Here is a 16,690-nt window from a genome sequence, read left to right as displayed (position 1 = left end):
TATCCACCCACAGGGCCTCTCTGTTCCCAGAACCTAATCTGGCACCCACCTCAAGCAGTGGCACAACTGCAATTCAATTTTCCTACTCCCGCTTCAATACTGAACCTCTGCTCCCAGTAAAACTGACTAGCAGGTCAGGCTTGTTGAAAAAGCTCACAGAATTTCATTAGGATGTTTTCATTTTTCCTAGACTCACTTCAGATTTAAAAATCTGAAAATGATCTCAAAATTTAGGAGATTAGTGTTTGGAGGGCATTCATCCCTTGAAACTTTCCTGAGTGCCCACTCCACACCAGGCCCTGTGCCAGGTTCTGGGATACAGAGCTGAGTAAGACAAGGCCCCTGCCCTCAGGGAACTCACAGTCTAGATGAGGAGGTGGACCAGTACATGAATGAGGACACGAAGGGTGGTGAGAGCAGTTAGAAGAAAAGAAAAACAGAGGAAGGGCAACTGTCCTGGGGGTTAGCTTGGGCCTCCTAACAAGGGGCAAAGTCAGGCTGAATTCTAAAGGACACTAGCAGGACACAAAGCAGGGAAAAGGGTAGGAACAGAGGAGTAGGGAGCAAATGAAGGGAGAGGCAGGAGAGTGCACGGTCTAGGGAACGATGAATGGCTTGCTATGGCTAGAACAAAGGGCATAAGTAAGGTAGAAGAGAACTGATTTTTTTAGAACTTTCTATCAGAAAATTTTAGACAAACAAAATAGGACTAATACAATGAGCCTCTTTTCTGTCTACCTACACCCCAGACCCACCACCAATCTTGTTCCATCAATACCTCTACCCACTTCATCCACATCTGTACTGTTTTGAAGCAAATACCAGCCATCATGACCTTTCAACTGTAACAATTTCTAGTGTGTAGAGAGATGTTTTCTTAATATAAGAAATCACTGAGTCCAACTCTCCATTTTCAGATGGGCAAACAGAGGCCTAGTGTGAAAGAGGCTTGCCTGTGGACACAGAACTAGGGAATGAGAGAGCTAAGGCTAGAAAGAAACTAATGGCCTATAGTCAGCTTTTCTCATCACATCTCACTAACACCAAATCATTTCAGCAAGTCTGACACAAGTGACTTCAGACATGGGCTACGTAAGGTAGATATATGTTTGGATCCCAAGGCTCTGTCACTTACCACCTATATGACCCTGGAGAAGTCACTTAACCTCTCTTAGCTTTCATAGTCCTTATGTAAAAATAAACATAACAATATTAGCTACCTCATAGAACTGCTGTGAGGATTATATGTGACAATACATATAAAAACACTTTCTAAATTTATACAAAAGCATTATAAAAATCAAAGTAATTATTATTATGATGTTTTTATCCTGAGGTATTTGCTAAAAATCAGACAGTTCTTTATAGTAAATAGATATATCTGATTGTTAAATAAAGCAATCACTATCTAAGCACTTCATAAACTTCCTAAGCAAACTGATAGCTTTACTGCCACAGAAACTACAAGCATTTTTCAAGGTATGTGTTTGTGTGTACATATCTCCATGCACATGTATGCATGATGCCCAAATAGAAAAACTTACCAGTCTGAATTTTGCAGAGATTTTACCAGATGGGAATAGATACGCCGCTCTTTCTTTAAGACCTGAATCAGCTCTTCATAGTCAGACTGTTGTTTTTCCTGAGAATGACAATGGGCAAATGACATTAAGAGGAGAATTTTAAAACAGCGCATCCTTACATTAGCAAAATTTTGTGGACAGTTCCGATTTTTAAACCCAAACTGAGGAGAGCCCCTCTGCCAGGCTCTGGACCAGGCCATAGTCAGAGAGCACCATCTTCAGGGGGAATGGGGAATGGTCACCGTCATTTGCTCCAGAATAAAGCTGAGAGCTGTGCTTCTAACACTGAACAGCTTTTATTAAAAAATCATCATAGTTATTCGATTTGCCGGCCATGAATCTGCCACTCTCACAACCTCTGTTAAGCGTTTTCACAACAATACAGAAAATACCCTTCTACACTTGCTCTTGCTGAAAAGAATAGATAGATATTCACAAACTGAAATCTAGCAAGTACTAAAGAAAAGGGACTTACATTAAAGTAGAAGAGGTGAGTGACTGGCACTTTGGAGGTACCCAAAAGAGACTGATGAAAGAGATCTGATCTGGGTAAAAGTTTGAAGAGGATCAGGGTGTTTAGGAACTCTAAATATCTCCCCATGAAATGCTTACTAATTACAAAGGAAAAAAGAATAACTGTCTGGTCAAGACACCAGGCAGACAGCACATTGACAGAGCTGTCAAAGTTAATATGACCAGTAATGGAACAAATCAAAATTATATACCATCTAATATGACACAATGAAAAGAACACAGCATCACAACTGTGATATTCCCACCAATGATGAATTTAATCACAAAGAAACATCAAACTAACCCAAACTGAAGTGCATTCTAAGAATAAATTGTATGAACACTTCAAAAATACCAAGGTCATGGAAGTCAAAGAAAAACTAAGGAAATGCTCCAGACTAAAGACTAAAGAAACACGAGGTTAATAATGCAATGTGTAATACTGGATTGGATCCTTTTGCTATAAAGGGTGTTATTTGGATAATTGGTAAACCATGAATAAGTCTAAGGATTAGATGGTAGTGATAGCCAAATTTCCTGGCTGAGATGGCTGGGTTGAGGTTACCCAGGAGAATTTCCATTTGTAGGAAATACACACTGAAGTATTTAGAGGTGACAGAGCTTGATGTTAGCAACTTAATCTCAGGCTGTTCAGGAGAACAAGATACTTTAAACCATGCCTATAGCTATTTTATAAATTTGAAATTACTTTAAAATAAGAATAAAAATCTTAGATAAGTAAAATTAATGTATGCAGAATACCCAGCATAGTGTCTAACATGTACTAGGTGCTCTCTAAATGCCAAGGCATTTGGAGAAATGTGGCTGCAAATAGCCTTTGTATCTCACCCTAAACTCTCTCCTAAGATTAGGATATCACCTAGGAAAGGAGTTCTTAACCTGAATAAACTTGAAAGAATCCATGAATGTGATCAGGAAAAAAATTTTACACCTTTATGTCTCCTAACTCCAATTGAAATTCAGCATTGCTTGAATTATGAGTTGAAGGAATACTGCTATTACTATAAACCATAGTAGTACTAACAGAATTTCTGTAATTGTTACCAAAAGAAACCCAGTTATATTGTATAAGTTGCAGATATCTCAATATATTGTTTATGCTTATCACTACTGCCCAATATAGTAGTTACTATACTCACCATTAGATTTGATTACTTAACACATTAATAAATAAAAGCACCATTTCTATCATATATTTTTAAATTTTGATAACCCAATCTCACAATAACTGGTTTCTTTTATAGAAGAATTGTTTTCAGGGAAGGGGTCCTTGGCTTTGGGAGACTGACAAAGGGATGCAGAGGGCAAAAAAACTTAAGAATCCCTTGGCTAGGTGAATACTGCCATGCCTCTAGTCCTGTACTAAACAAGACAAAGGCACCAGCTGCCAATTAAGGGTTGTAAATGCTAAACCACCGGTTTGGTCTTGATAAGTTAGTTGCCCAGACTGTTAGAAATGTCAGGCCCTTATGTAAATCACCCCACATTGTGTTCATTGGCACAATGAGCTCCCAAATGCCTTTTATATACAATGACAGGATCAGCTGAGATTCTCTCAGCAATGATATGCACACAAGTATATGTGCAGCCAGAGGATCCCAGGGAAGTGACTAGGTAAGAATTAAACAAGAATCAAGATAAAGGAGGTAGCATGATTGGACACTTAGTATACGTGAGTCAATGTGTTAAGTGCTTTTCAGGCATTTTCTCACCTAATTGTCACAACAACCCAATGAGTTTAGATGTTGCATTCCCCATTTTAGAGATAAGGAAACTGAGGCATAGAGAGACAATTGCATGCTCAAGTCAGGGTAATGAGGATATGGACCTATGTAGCCAGACTCGTCGTCTGGTGCTCACCCCTCTCTCTGTCCCATAATGGAGGCCAAACACTGAGCACTCAACAAAAGTAATGTTGTTGTCAGCCACATTAAAGGTCACAAAGAGAACAGGAAAATACCACAAGAAGCAGTTATGGTAACAGCATGTGACCATGCTCAAATGAACTGTGTGACTGTGAGTAATTAATCAACCACTCTGTGCTTCCATATCCTCATCTATAAAATGAGAGTAATAATTCTACATTTTCATAAGGTTGTTAAAGACATTATCTTTGAGTCAATCTATATAAAGTTCTGCAAATACACACTTGAAAAATATCAGCTATAACTATTATTAATAATAACTATTATTATTATTAGCACTGTGCTAGATGCTTTACATATTTCAGCTCTAATCACCATATCATGTAGGGTGGTATATTAATTTTTCCATTCTTTAGATGAAGAACTAATTCTTCATCTAAAGAGGAACTTGTTTGGGTTCGCTCAGCTAGTAATTGGAAAAGTCAGAATTTGTGCTTAGGTAAATAACTTCAAAGCCAACCAAGAAGGGCTGGGGAAAAGACCAGTATATATGGATTTCCAGTGAATGGAGTATGTATGTGCCCACTGAAAGAATCCCAATCACAGAGACCCTGCATCTTAACACATCTCTGTAGGCTAAGCTCCTAAGCCCTAGAAAAGTACAACCCACAACCATGTTCGGACCTGGTTGCCCAGCTCAGCTCCTCTCTCTACTTCTTTCAGGAAACGATACTAAACCTTTATCAGGTTTTTCAGGCCACTGTTTTAGTTTCTGCCCTCCACCTGCCAATAGACTATATTCACATTCATTCTTTCCTCCTGCCTTTCCATTGCAGGAGAACTGGGAAATGCCTCCATCTGAACTCTAGGAGGCACCTCCTCCCTCCTCCTCGGATACTGTGTTCCATCATTCATCCCTCTCCACTGACAAATTCCAGGGTGCCTCACAGGGTCAGCTCAGGCCAAACCTAACTAGGAAGCCTCAAGTGACTGACATATACAGCCTCCTCTGGCCCAAGGCACTCCATATTCACCTTCACCTGAAACCTACAATGCACCGGATCACCTGTGACCACCCCATAACCTGAGGGTTCTTTCAGGGTAGCAGTGCTCAAATCCTGTCATAAATACTGAATTATAGGTTTAAAAGGTATGAGGGGCAAACAGAAACCAAAATGAAACTTAAGAGCAGAGACTCCTGTAGATATTTTGCATAATGGAAATAAGAGTGAATCAGTGTCTCCCTAGAAGCAAATTGCTCACCCATGTTAGATAAATGAACTCTTCAGAGCCATTTGGGGCCCCATTTGATCAATCACCAATTCACCCCCACCCCCCACCCCATGTTGAATCATGCTCCATTAGAATGAAGTCATCTGATTGCTTCCAATTACAAACCAATGGGTCTCCTGCAGCACAGAGGCAGAGGGCCTGGTTACCAGAGGAGAATAACAAGAAGCACCTGCTCAGCAGAACCAACTAATTCTGCCAACCCGTCTCTCCAAACAAGAAACTAATCCAGACAAGAGGCTGCTCAACGCAAGACTTACTTAGCACATAGCCACTGTATATTTGATTCTACAGTATGTGGAGAGAGCCTTTGGAATGACCGTCCAGCTCACTACCATTCCATTCCCTCCCTTATCTGAAACACAGTGCTAATTTCCAGAAGTCTCCTCTTCTATATTAAGTAGCCCCTGAGCCAAAGCTAAACCAGTAAGATTCTCTCCTAGGAATTCAGAGACTTAAACCAAAAACACCGGAAGTCTGAGTGTGGCTGGGTTTGAGTCATGACAACAGCAGTGCCCCAGACTCTACGATTTCTGCTGCTGAAGTCCATGGAGTTTCTGTGGTTTTCAACCTCCCCAAGGCCTGGTTGCTCAACTCTTCCTTGATATTTGAGAGAGATTCCAGTATGTTTCAATAAATAAACAATAAATACTGTTGTTGTGCTCAAGCTACTCAACATCAGATTCTATAGTTTACAACCAAAAAAATCTTGACTAGTGCATTTCTAATCGTCTCAGCTAATTCTGGGAGATGGGCATGTAATCCCCCATTTTATGGATCAGGAGGGTGAGCTTCAGAGACATTAAGTGACTTGCCCAAGGTCATAACTATAAAGGAGGCAGAACTGGCATTCGGATGCTAAAGCCAGGGTACTTTCAATTTCACCACAGTTTCCTTAATGACTTAAGCAAACACATGCAATGTGCAGACCACAATCTGAAGAGGCAACAGATATGTTAAAAGAAAGCTTAAAGGATCACTTCTTGGTAATCAGGGTAATTTAGTGGCCTGGTAGATAAATTGTGTCTATTTCAGCAACTATGTCACAGCTCTGCAGCAAAGACACTTAATATATAAGAAACTTCAACAGCAATGTCTCAATCATGTCAATAAACAAGGTATCTGGATGCAGCAAGTTAAAGATGGCCAGCATGCTTTACTTTCTATTCTTCAATTCAACGATCATTAGCATTAATTCTCATAATCACAAAATGATTAGAAGGAAAACTGTGCTTACAGTCTATGGAGACATCACCATAGCCTCAAATTCTTTGTAGAAATGGTCAGAGGATAAATCCTAAAACAACACAAAATGGCCAAAGGCATGGCAGAAAAAATTAATGTTTTCTACACAGAAAGAATTACAGTCTGAAAGTAACACTTTCCGGGGGGGGGCGGGGAACCATGGCTACAACAGCTGGGATTTCTTAAACTGACACCTAGAAATTTATAATTCTTAAATGATAACGTATAACTTTTATCCACAATTTATAATTATTCTTGAAGAACAGCATTAAAACCTTTGCTAAATCCCAGGGGTGTGGATCTTCCTGGCAACATGGGACAAAAATCCTAGAATGAGCTGGAACTCAGCATCAAGGGACTGAGAAAACCTTCTCAACCAAAAGAGGAAAGATCAAAATGAGATAAAGTGTCAATGGCTGAGAGATTTCAAACAGAGTCAAGAGGTTATCCTGGAGGTTATTCTTACACATTAAACAGATATCACCTTTTTAGTTAAGGCATAACAGAGAGGTTGGAGGGAATTGCCTGAAAATGTAGAGCTGTGATCCAGTAGCCATGTTTCTTGAAGATGATTGTATAATGATATAGCTTTCGCAATGTGACTATGTGATTGTGAAAATCTTGTGTCTCATAATCTACCTTATCGACAGACGAGTAAAACATATGGATGAAAAATAAAGAAATAATAGGGGGAACAAATGTTAAAATAAATTTAGTAGATTGAAATGCTAGTGATCAATGAAAGGGAGGAGTAAGGACTATGGTATGTATGAATTTTTTTCTGTTCTCTTTTTATTTCTTTTTCAGAATTGATGCAAATGTTCTAAGAAATTATCATGATGATGAATATACAACTGTGATGATATTGTGAGTTATTGATTATATATGAAAAATGGAATGATCATATGGTAAGAATGTTTGTGTTTGTATGTTGTTATGTTTAAGAAAAAAATTGCATTAAAAAAAAGCCTTTGCTAAAATACTTAAGTATTTTGCACAGTAATTTAAACATCACCAAGATCCAAATATAGACAAAAAGCCAATAATATGACTACATATTTGTGGTGAGATGAACTACAAACATCACCCAGAGCAGAAAACTAAAAGCAAAATGGCACAAATGAGATAAAACTTTTGATATTAAAATTTAAAATATTCAATCTGTACAACTAATTTATAAACACACTTCAACATAAATATACTTTTTACATGACTGAAACATGATTCAAAATAGCCACATTAACCAAATGTGACTTATATTAGTAAAGATATGTTTAAAAAAAATCTGACAGGGTGCTATTTTGTTTCAAAACACTGCGCCTTATTATAGTTCAATGCACATCTAAACAGCCCTGCTAAATTTGGTCAAAATCAAATAGCTATATGCAAGTTAGGATCACAAATTATTAGCCCTCCTAAGAGTTACTGGATAAGGTTACCCCAGTGAAGTAACAAAGGCAGAAGAAAAACCCGGGCCTCCAGACTCCTGGCTCAACCTGAGGGGCTCCCTTTGTTAGCCCATGCTGACACACTCATTCTAGAGAAGCAGCAAAATGCAAATCCCCAAATGGTCAGAGTTAAGAAAGAGATTAAGACCCGAGCTGATACATGCAATGGCTGGCATAGTTGCTAAAATACTAACCTACTTCTATACCTATTAGAAAATTAACTCCTTGTTCACCCATATTACCACCCTGTCAGCTGCTCTGAGCCCTTCCCCAGGACTCCGAGAGACCTCTCCAAGATCCAATAACTATAGGATTGCTGCCTGGCATATGAATAGGCCTCTAGGACCCTACTTACTCCAGTTTTACCACCAAAGTCTGTTCTGATGATGCCCATAATGTACAGTTGTTAATTATTTTGAGAATCACCCTTCATAAAACCACAAGTCCAGCAGAATCATTCATCATATAACTAATTTACATAAAAGTGCTGTATCTTGTGAATGTGTGAACTTAATTAAAACCAGATTTAAAATAATTACGAAACTAGAAACTTGGCCTGCAGTTCAAGTCCATCCCTTTCCTAGATGTAGCTGCCTGTCTGCATTTACACAAGTTAGGGATAAGAAAAATCTCCATGCAGCTCTCAAAAATCAATACAATCATTTTGAGCCAGAGAATAGGCTAGGCATTGGGATGCAGGGTTTCCCCTAAGGTCCTGCCCATTGTGCTCATGACTCAAATGAAGGAAGGCAGAAAGGTGGGCCCTATAATTTCAAACAAAGCAAGAAGTGAGATGATGGAGACAGACAGATGAGCAAAATGCTATGAAAAAGTGAGGAAGAATAGACATCACTATCAAGAAGGTTCAAGGAAGGTTCCACAGAGAAGGTGACAAGAGAATGGCATTTTTAGAGATGTTCAGGAGTTAGCAGGTTAAAAAGAAAGGAAAAGGCAGTTCAGGCAGATGAAATAGTACCTGTCAACAGAAAAAGAGCTATAGAACATGGTATTTTCAGGAACCTGCAAGAAATTAACTACTGTTAATTTTCGGATGAAGAGTATGAAAGAAAATGAGATTGGAAAGATAATCTAGGGCCAAATCATGAAGGGCCTGGTATGCCTTAGTTGAACATTTGAATAGGAAAACTTTCCTAATTCTTGGGTTTACATAGTTCTTGAGAGGTGAGCTTTGGTAAGGCAAATATGAGGCCCATCTTTTAATGAGGTGTGATTTTTCAGTTTCTTGGGCAGCACAAATACTGATGCTCAGCTGACAGATACTAATCTTTAAGGTGGACAGACTCAATTACTCCTCTACCTACCATAAGAGCAATAATTATCAGCAAAAAGTCCGTTGAAGATCTCTCTGGATCAAAAGAATCATGAAATAAGTTTCAGAAAAGAATACAATCACATAAGAACAACCAATATCAGTCAAGTTTACCTCAGAAAAGACGATTCTGCTGACTGGTGACTGCAGAGAACAGCACTTTTCTGATATTAAGCCCTCACTTCTGAACTCGAGATCCTTCGCACTCATTAAATGATGGTTCCACTGTATTGTTTCCATATCTTTTTCACTGTATTTCTAAGGAAACAAAACAAATCATAAGAAATTTTCCACAGAAAAAAATATTAAGAGATTGTCTCCAACTCCTTAAGGGAAGATACTCTTATTTTTTTAAGATATCCATATATTCTTCTAAATAATTTCCAGCTCCCCCAAATTATTAACCCTCCTAAGAGTTACTGGATGGGGTTACCCCAGTGAAGTAACAAAGCCAGGAGAAAAACCTGGGCCTCCAGACTGCCCAAATATTAGGCAATTACAAAACTGTAATGCAAATCCATTTTCGACGTCATTAGGTAACTTAGAGAATGGTAGCACATCAGCATGGCACAGTCAAAGATGGTGGCAGTCATTTCCTTATCACCACTGCAACTACCTCAGAGTGGGTGTGATAGACAAATCAGAAGCAAAAGAACAAATATGCTAAGGTTTCTTTCAGAAAATATTTATAAGAAAACTGGACACTAGATTGCAAGCCCTTAGAGCAGCCATGCTTAGTCTGAAATGTGTGAATGTATTTCTAGGTTCTGAGACACTGAGCTTTACGTGTATCAGCTGGTATTGCCCTGGAACTCTGAGTAACTCTGTGACACCTAAGACCCAGAAGTGGAGTACTGCAGTCCTGAAAGTTAGTATGCTATGTGAAACAACAGTTAAAGTAACCAAAAAAGAGAGCAAACCTCAATTAGAGATAAAAACAAAGTCAATCTAGCTGGGACTAAGGTAAGTCAGAATGAGGGTAAAAGATGGCAGTACATGTACTCTAGACCTTCACCTACAGTATAAGACCAAAGGCAGAGAGATTTTTATAATTAGAACCTAAATTTTTTGTAACACACAATCTAAATCAACCTGTCTGGATAGCTCTTTTAAACAACCCATACTCCTGGAGTACATCACAGGAATGAGGCCTTATAATTCTGTATAGCTTAATGTAATACCAGGATACAACTCAGACTATGGTGGATTGATAATTTAAAAGTATGGTACAGTCCCTTGAAGGCCCAAAAGAAAAAAAAAATGGAGCTCTCAAACTTTCCAATCTGGGAAACACTGGGTACCCTCTCAATCACTGGGAACTCCCAAGAAAATAGGCCAAGGCCTTGATTTTGAGGCTTCCCTTATGAAACTTATTTCTGTGGTGGAGAAGCTAATATTACAAATAATGAGGCCTAAGAGTTGCTTCCAGTATACCTCTTTTGTTGCTCAGATGTGGTCTCTCTCTCTCTAAGCCCAACTCTGCAAGGAAAACCATTACTCTCTTTCCTACTTGAACATTACAGTTAGGGGTGAAAAATTCCCTGACAATGTGGGGTGTGAGTCCCATGGATGAGTGTGGCCCTTGTACCATGGGATCGACAACACTTCCCTGCCCAAAATGGAACAAACAAGTGTAAAAAAAGATAAGGCATCACTGGTTAGGAGAGATCAAAAAGAGTCAAGAGTCTATTCTGGAGGTGACTCCTATGTAAGCTTCAGGTAGAAGTGCTAATTGTAATGGTATGCTAAACCCCAACCAACATCACTCCTGTTAACTCTTAAAAACACCTAGGGATCGAACTGAGAGTTTATACAAATTTCATGCACTAAATTTGCTTTCCTGGCACCTATAATTTCCAAAGCGTTCTAGGCCAGATAAATTCTGAAATCCAGAGGGACCAGCCTCTCCAAGATTATCATTTAATTACAGCCCCTTAATCTTCTGTGTCGACACTCCTTCTCAATATGAAAAAGTCAGGGCGGGCCACAGTGGCTCAGCAGGCAAGAATGCTCGCCTGCCATGCCAGAGGACCCGGGTTCATTTCCCGGTGCCTGCCCACGTTAACAAAATATGAAAAAGTCAGAACAGGCACTGCCTAAAAATCTCTATAAATTGGTAGAAGGATCAACAAAGAAGGGGGAGTTATAATAGAGAAAACAGTATTTAACAAGTGAATATGGCTACTGAATAACTAGCTGGTATTTCTTTTAGCCTAAGTTTTCCGGAGCAGCTAAAAGGAAAAATCTGAAATAGTGCAATGGTAACCCATAACAAACTCTGAAAACTGTTTTGTAACTACTGTTGAAATGTACTTTGAAAAGTAATGCTTTTTCTTTCTTTTCATTGTATATATATTATATTTCATAATTTAAAAAAGTAAAAAAAGGAAAATGAAAAAGAAACAGAAATATTACAGAGGAGTAAAAGGGCATGGAGCAAAGAATAACAGTACCTTAGTGAAGTGAAGTGGGGTGGGGTGGGCACAAGAACAAAACATGCTAGGGCCAGAATCAGGGCTCTGCCATTTACTAGCTGCATGATCCAGAATAAGTTCCTTCCCCTCTCTAAGAGTCCATTTCTCCCTGGTGGCTAAGGTTCAAATGACATAAAGAAAGCTCTCCAGTGCTCTGAACACAAAAGCAATGAAGATCCTTCTGCCGGCCTTATTTTTATAGAAATCCTTCTGCACACAAGAGTTAAAAAAAAAAAAAAAATCCCATGCTAAACCAAAAGATTTAAATCCAAAAGCAAATAATGTACAGGTACCTGAAGCAACAAGTCCTTTTGACTGGCACTTCCCATTAGATACTTGATCATTTGCTCTTGACTGTGCAATTGTTTATTACTTTCACTTAAAAGACTTTTGTAATGATTCTCCACAGCTTTCTCTCTTTCATTCACTTGATCATGTAATTTCTCAACTTGATTTCTAAGGTCCTAACAGAAGAGAGAGGAAAAAACGGAATTTACTTGACAAAAATTTCAACGTGAATTTCAATCTCTCACCAGTTTGGCCTATCAAATTACTGCTATAAGGAAAGTAAGCTAATATTTATATTTAACAAATATGCACTTTATTTTCATTTTGAGTTTTATGAAAAAACAACTGTAAGAACAGTATGAAACTTGGAAAAAGCTTTACACAGATATTTACTACAACAATATTTACATATTGAAAAAACATCAAATGTAGCACACAACATTGTGAATGTAATTAACAGCACTGAAATATGTGTTAAAAGGGGAAATATTAGGTTGTAAATATGGTAAATATAAAAATTCTTTTAAAAAACACATGGAAACTCAACCTGTCTGGATAGCTCATTTGAGCAACTGAAACACAGGGAGCCCAGAATAAGAATGAGGGCCTTTAATCTTGTATAGATTAATGTAACGCCTGGATACATCCTAGAATATAGTAAGCAGATAATCAAAAAGTACTGGCAAAGTCCCTGGAGGGATGGGAGAAAGAATATGAAACTATTCAACTTCACCATCAGGGAATCCCCTAATACTGTCTCAAACATCAGGGACACCTAAATCAATAGGCCAAGCCCTTGATCTTGGGGCTTACTCTTGTGAAGCCTATATTTGTAGCAGAGAAGATTAGCCTACTTATAGGTATGCCTGAAAGTTACTTCTGGAGACCCCTTTTGTTGCTCAGATGTAGCCTCACTCTCTCTAAGCTCAACTCTGTAAGTAAAATCATTATCCTCCCCACTACATGGGACATAACATCCAGGGGTGAAAGTCTCCCTGGCGGTATGGGAGATAACTGCCACGGATGAGTCCAGTTCTGGCACTGTGGGATCAACAATGCCATCCTGACCAAAAGGGGGAAAAGAAGCGTAACAAATAAGGTATCAGTGGCTAAAAGAGTTCAAATAGAGTTGAGAGGCTACTCTGGAGCTCACTCTTATGAAAGCTTCAGTTAGACATTACTACCTATCATAACTTGCCAAACTCCAATCAAAACCATTCCAGCCAATCCTAAAGAACACCTAGGGCAATACAAAAGATGCCACAAGGGTTCTGTGCACTAGAGTAACTTTCCAGAAACCTACAACCTCCAGATGGATCCCTGGACCAGATAAGTCCTGAAACCTAGAGGGCCCAACCTCTCCAGAACATCAGCTAGTTCCATCTTCCTACTCCATATTATTGACTGCCCCTTCCAACATGAAAAAGTAAGAATGAAAATAACCCAAATACCCCTGAAGAGTGGGTAGAAAGCTCAAAGGTGATGGTGGAGTTATACAGAGAAGGTAAGGTTTAATAAACAAATATGGTTGCTGACTCATTAAATTGATATTTTTTTTTAGTCTCCAGTATCTTAGAGCATCTAGAAGTAAAAACCTAAAATTGAGGAATTGTAATCCATACCAAACTCCGAAATCTGTTCTACAACTAATTCTTGTGCTGTACTTTGAAATTTATTGCTTTTTTGTATGTATGTTATTTTTCACAAAAAAGAAAAAGAAAGTTGCCTGTGATGCTAAAAAAATACTCATTCCTTCTAACTGCCTATATTCTGGAGCAGCTAGAATGGAAAATCTTAGAGTACACTTTGGTAACTCATGACAAACTCTGGGATCTGTCCTGTAACTACTTGTTGAAGAGTGCTCTGAAAACTACTGGTTTTCTCTTTCTTTACTTTGTATATATGTTGTATTACACAATAAAAAAAATTATAAATAAATAGTTTACTATAAAAAAAAAATTCATGAACCTACACAGTGCACCCTAAGTTAAACCATGGATTATTAATAGTATAATTATAAAAATGTGTTCTCATCAATTTTAACAAATGTTCTACAGCAGTGCAAGGTGTTAATAATAGGGCGGTATATGGTAATCCTGTATTTTTAAGTTTGAATTACTCTAATAATCAGTAAAAAAAAAAAGTCTTAATACCATTTACAAAGACTGTACAATAACATAGTAAATGTTCCTATTATAAAATTAAAGAAAAACAGTGTGCAATGTGATTCTGAATTTCTTAAGGTATGTACTATTCATAAAAGCAAAATGCTGGGAACAACCCAAATTTCAACCAATAGAGTAATAAACTCTGGTACATTTTCACAATTGAGTACATTTAAGCTATAAAGGAAAAGGAATGAGGAGTCTCTTTATAATACACTGTCATAAAGTTATCTCCAGAATATATTGTTAAGTGGAGGGAAATAAAACAGAAGAAAAGCCTATGTACAGCATACTACCATTTATTAATCATAAATATAAATTAAATGATTGCCTATAAGGAGAACGTAAGAACAAAGCAGAAGGGACAGAGACAGAAGAGGCTCTAGAACTCACTTACAGGTGTGACTTTGGAATAATTTAAGTGTTTAGATAATTATTTTAAATACAATAAAAAAATGAAACATTTCAGTTAATTAAATAAAACACACAAAATAAAAGTCCCTTAAAGCTGAAAGCAAAAGCAAAGGAATAAACAAATGAATCTGTATATTGAATTGATTAGTCAACCAAACAGAAAGGAATTATTTCAAGAATTTTTAAGGAATCACAAGATTAGGCAATACAAACAGTGAACCCTAATGTAAACCATGGACTACAGTTAATAATATAATTAAAAAGCATACATTCATGACTTGTAACAAATGGACTCCACTAATGTAAGGTGTTAATAGTAGGGTGATATATGGTAACTCTGTATTGTATGCATGATTTTTCTGTAAACTTACAACCTTTCTAATAAAAATAATAATAAAGAACTTTAAAGAAGAATAACTCATATATCTCTAATAGGATATTTCCCTAAGGACAAAAAGAGTGCAAAAAAATCTTAAAACTGTTCTCAGTAATTATATTGGTATTGCTATTCTGAAACTATGTGTATATACACATTTAAATATATATTTGTTAAATAAACAATATCATTAAGAACCAAGACTTTACATGTAAAAGAAATAAAAATATAAAAGTTAAAACCTGAAATTCTAAATTTGAATCAGAAATATTAATATGAACTTATATATTTTTTGTTATTTTCTATCTTCTTCAACTGAAAAAGCCAAGCTATAGTTTCTAAACACCATTTCCCACTAAAAAGAACAATAGTCCTCAAAGTGTAGTTTCTGGAAGCAGTATTCAGTATCACCTGGGAACTGGTAAATGTACCAAATCAGAAACTCTGGAGGTAGAGCCCATCTATGCGTGCTTCAAGAAGTCCTGTAAATATGCCTCCCAGAGGGAGAGGGGAGAAAGGAGGAAACAATAAAACTTCCCCACCTGGGGAATTCTGAATATTCCTGCAAGCACTGAGAACAGCCAATTTAATAGTCTGAGCCCTCGATCTCAGGGCTCGTCCCTATGAAATTTATTCCTGCAAAGGAAAAGCTAAGCCTACATATAATTATACCTAAGAGTCACTCCCACAGAACCTCTTTTGTTGCTCAGATAATGCTCTCTTTCTAAGTCAACTCATTAGGTGAACTCACTGCCCTCACTGATACCTTCCTACATGGGACCTGACTGCCCGGGGTATAACTCTTCCTAGCAACATGGGACAGGACTCTTGGGATGAGCCAAAACCAGGCATCATGGGATTGGGAAAGCCTTCTTGACCAAAAGGGGGAAGAGAAATGAAACAAAATAAAGTTTCAGTGACTGAGAGATTTCAAACAGAGTTGAGAGGTTATCCTGGAGGTTATTCTTATATATTATACAGATATCCCTTTTTAGTTTATGGTGTATTGGAGTGACTAGAAGGAAGTACCTGAAACTGTTGAACTGTTTTCCAGTAGGCTTGATCCTTGAAGATGACTGAATATATAGTTTTTATAATGTGACTGTGTGATTGTGAAAATCTTGTGTCTGCTACTCCTTTTACCCAAGGTATGGACAGATGAGTAAAAAATTAAGGAAATAAATAAATAATGGGGAAAGGTAAAAGAGGTAAAAAAAAAAGTTGTGTAGATTGTAATACTAGTGGTGAATGACAGGGAGGGGTAAAGGGTATAAGATGCACGGGTTTTTTCTTTTGTCTTTTTAATAACTTTTCTAGAATGATGCAAATGTTCTAAAAATTGTGATGAATACATGCACAATTTGTGATCAAATTGTGTGTCACTGATTGTATACGATGGATGGACTATACAGTGTGTGAAGATATGTTAATAAATTTTTTTACTCTTAAAAAAAAAAGCCCTGCAAGTGATTCTGATGCACAATAAAGTTTGCTTTAGAGAAAGAGCCCATTCTAGACCAGAGGCAGAGTGTACAATATGAGCTCATACATCTTTTTGTATCAGATAGGAAGGAAACTATCAAATACTACAGGGTTCATGTCCAAAGGACTCAGGAATCAGCATAAATAAGCTTTTCCACTGTCCAAAGACAGGACAATTAGATTATCAATAAGGATA

At 37.6% G+C, this 16,690-nt stretch overlaps 1 protein-coding gene across 10 annotated transcripts in view; it reads right to left on the bottom strand.

Moving 5' to 3' along the window:
* The window catches only part of CDK5RAP2 (CDK5 regulatory subunit associated protein 2), a 281,439-nt gene that overhangs the window by 118,760 nt on the left and 145,989 nt on the right, over positions 1-16,690 (bottom strand). For 9 of the 10 annotated variants that reach the window (XM_077143561.1, XM_077143511.1, XM_077143532.1 and 6 more), the window contains 3 exons: positions 12,057-12,233; positions 9,410-9,553; positions 1,545-1,642 (listed from right to left, as the gene is read on the bottom strand). In XM_077143561.1, coding sequence (XP_076999676.1) covers positions 1,545-1,642; positions 9,410-9,553; positions 12,057-12,233 — 419 coding nt within the window. The remainder of the gene's footprint in view (positions 1-1,544; positions 1,643-9,409; positions 9,554-12,056; positions 12,234-16,690) is intronic. The other variant, XM_077143506.1, reaches the window with a different exon arrangement.

Source organism: Tamandua tetradactyla, chromosome 2 (assembly GCF_023851605.1).
Source record: "Tamandua tetradactyla isolate mTamTet1 chromosome 2, mTamTet1.pri, whole genome shotgun sequence".
NCBI lineage: Eukaryota > Metazoa > Chordata > Mammalia > Pilosa > Myrmecophagidae > Tamandua > Tamandua tetradactyla.
The sequence above is the reverse complement of the archived record's forward strand: the minus strand, read 5'-3'. Positions and strand labels throughout refer to the sequence as shown.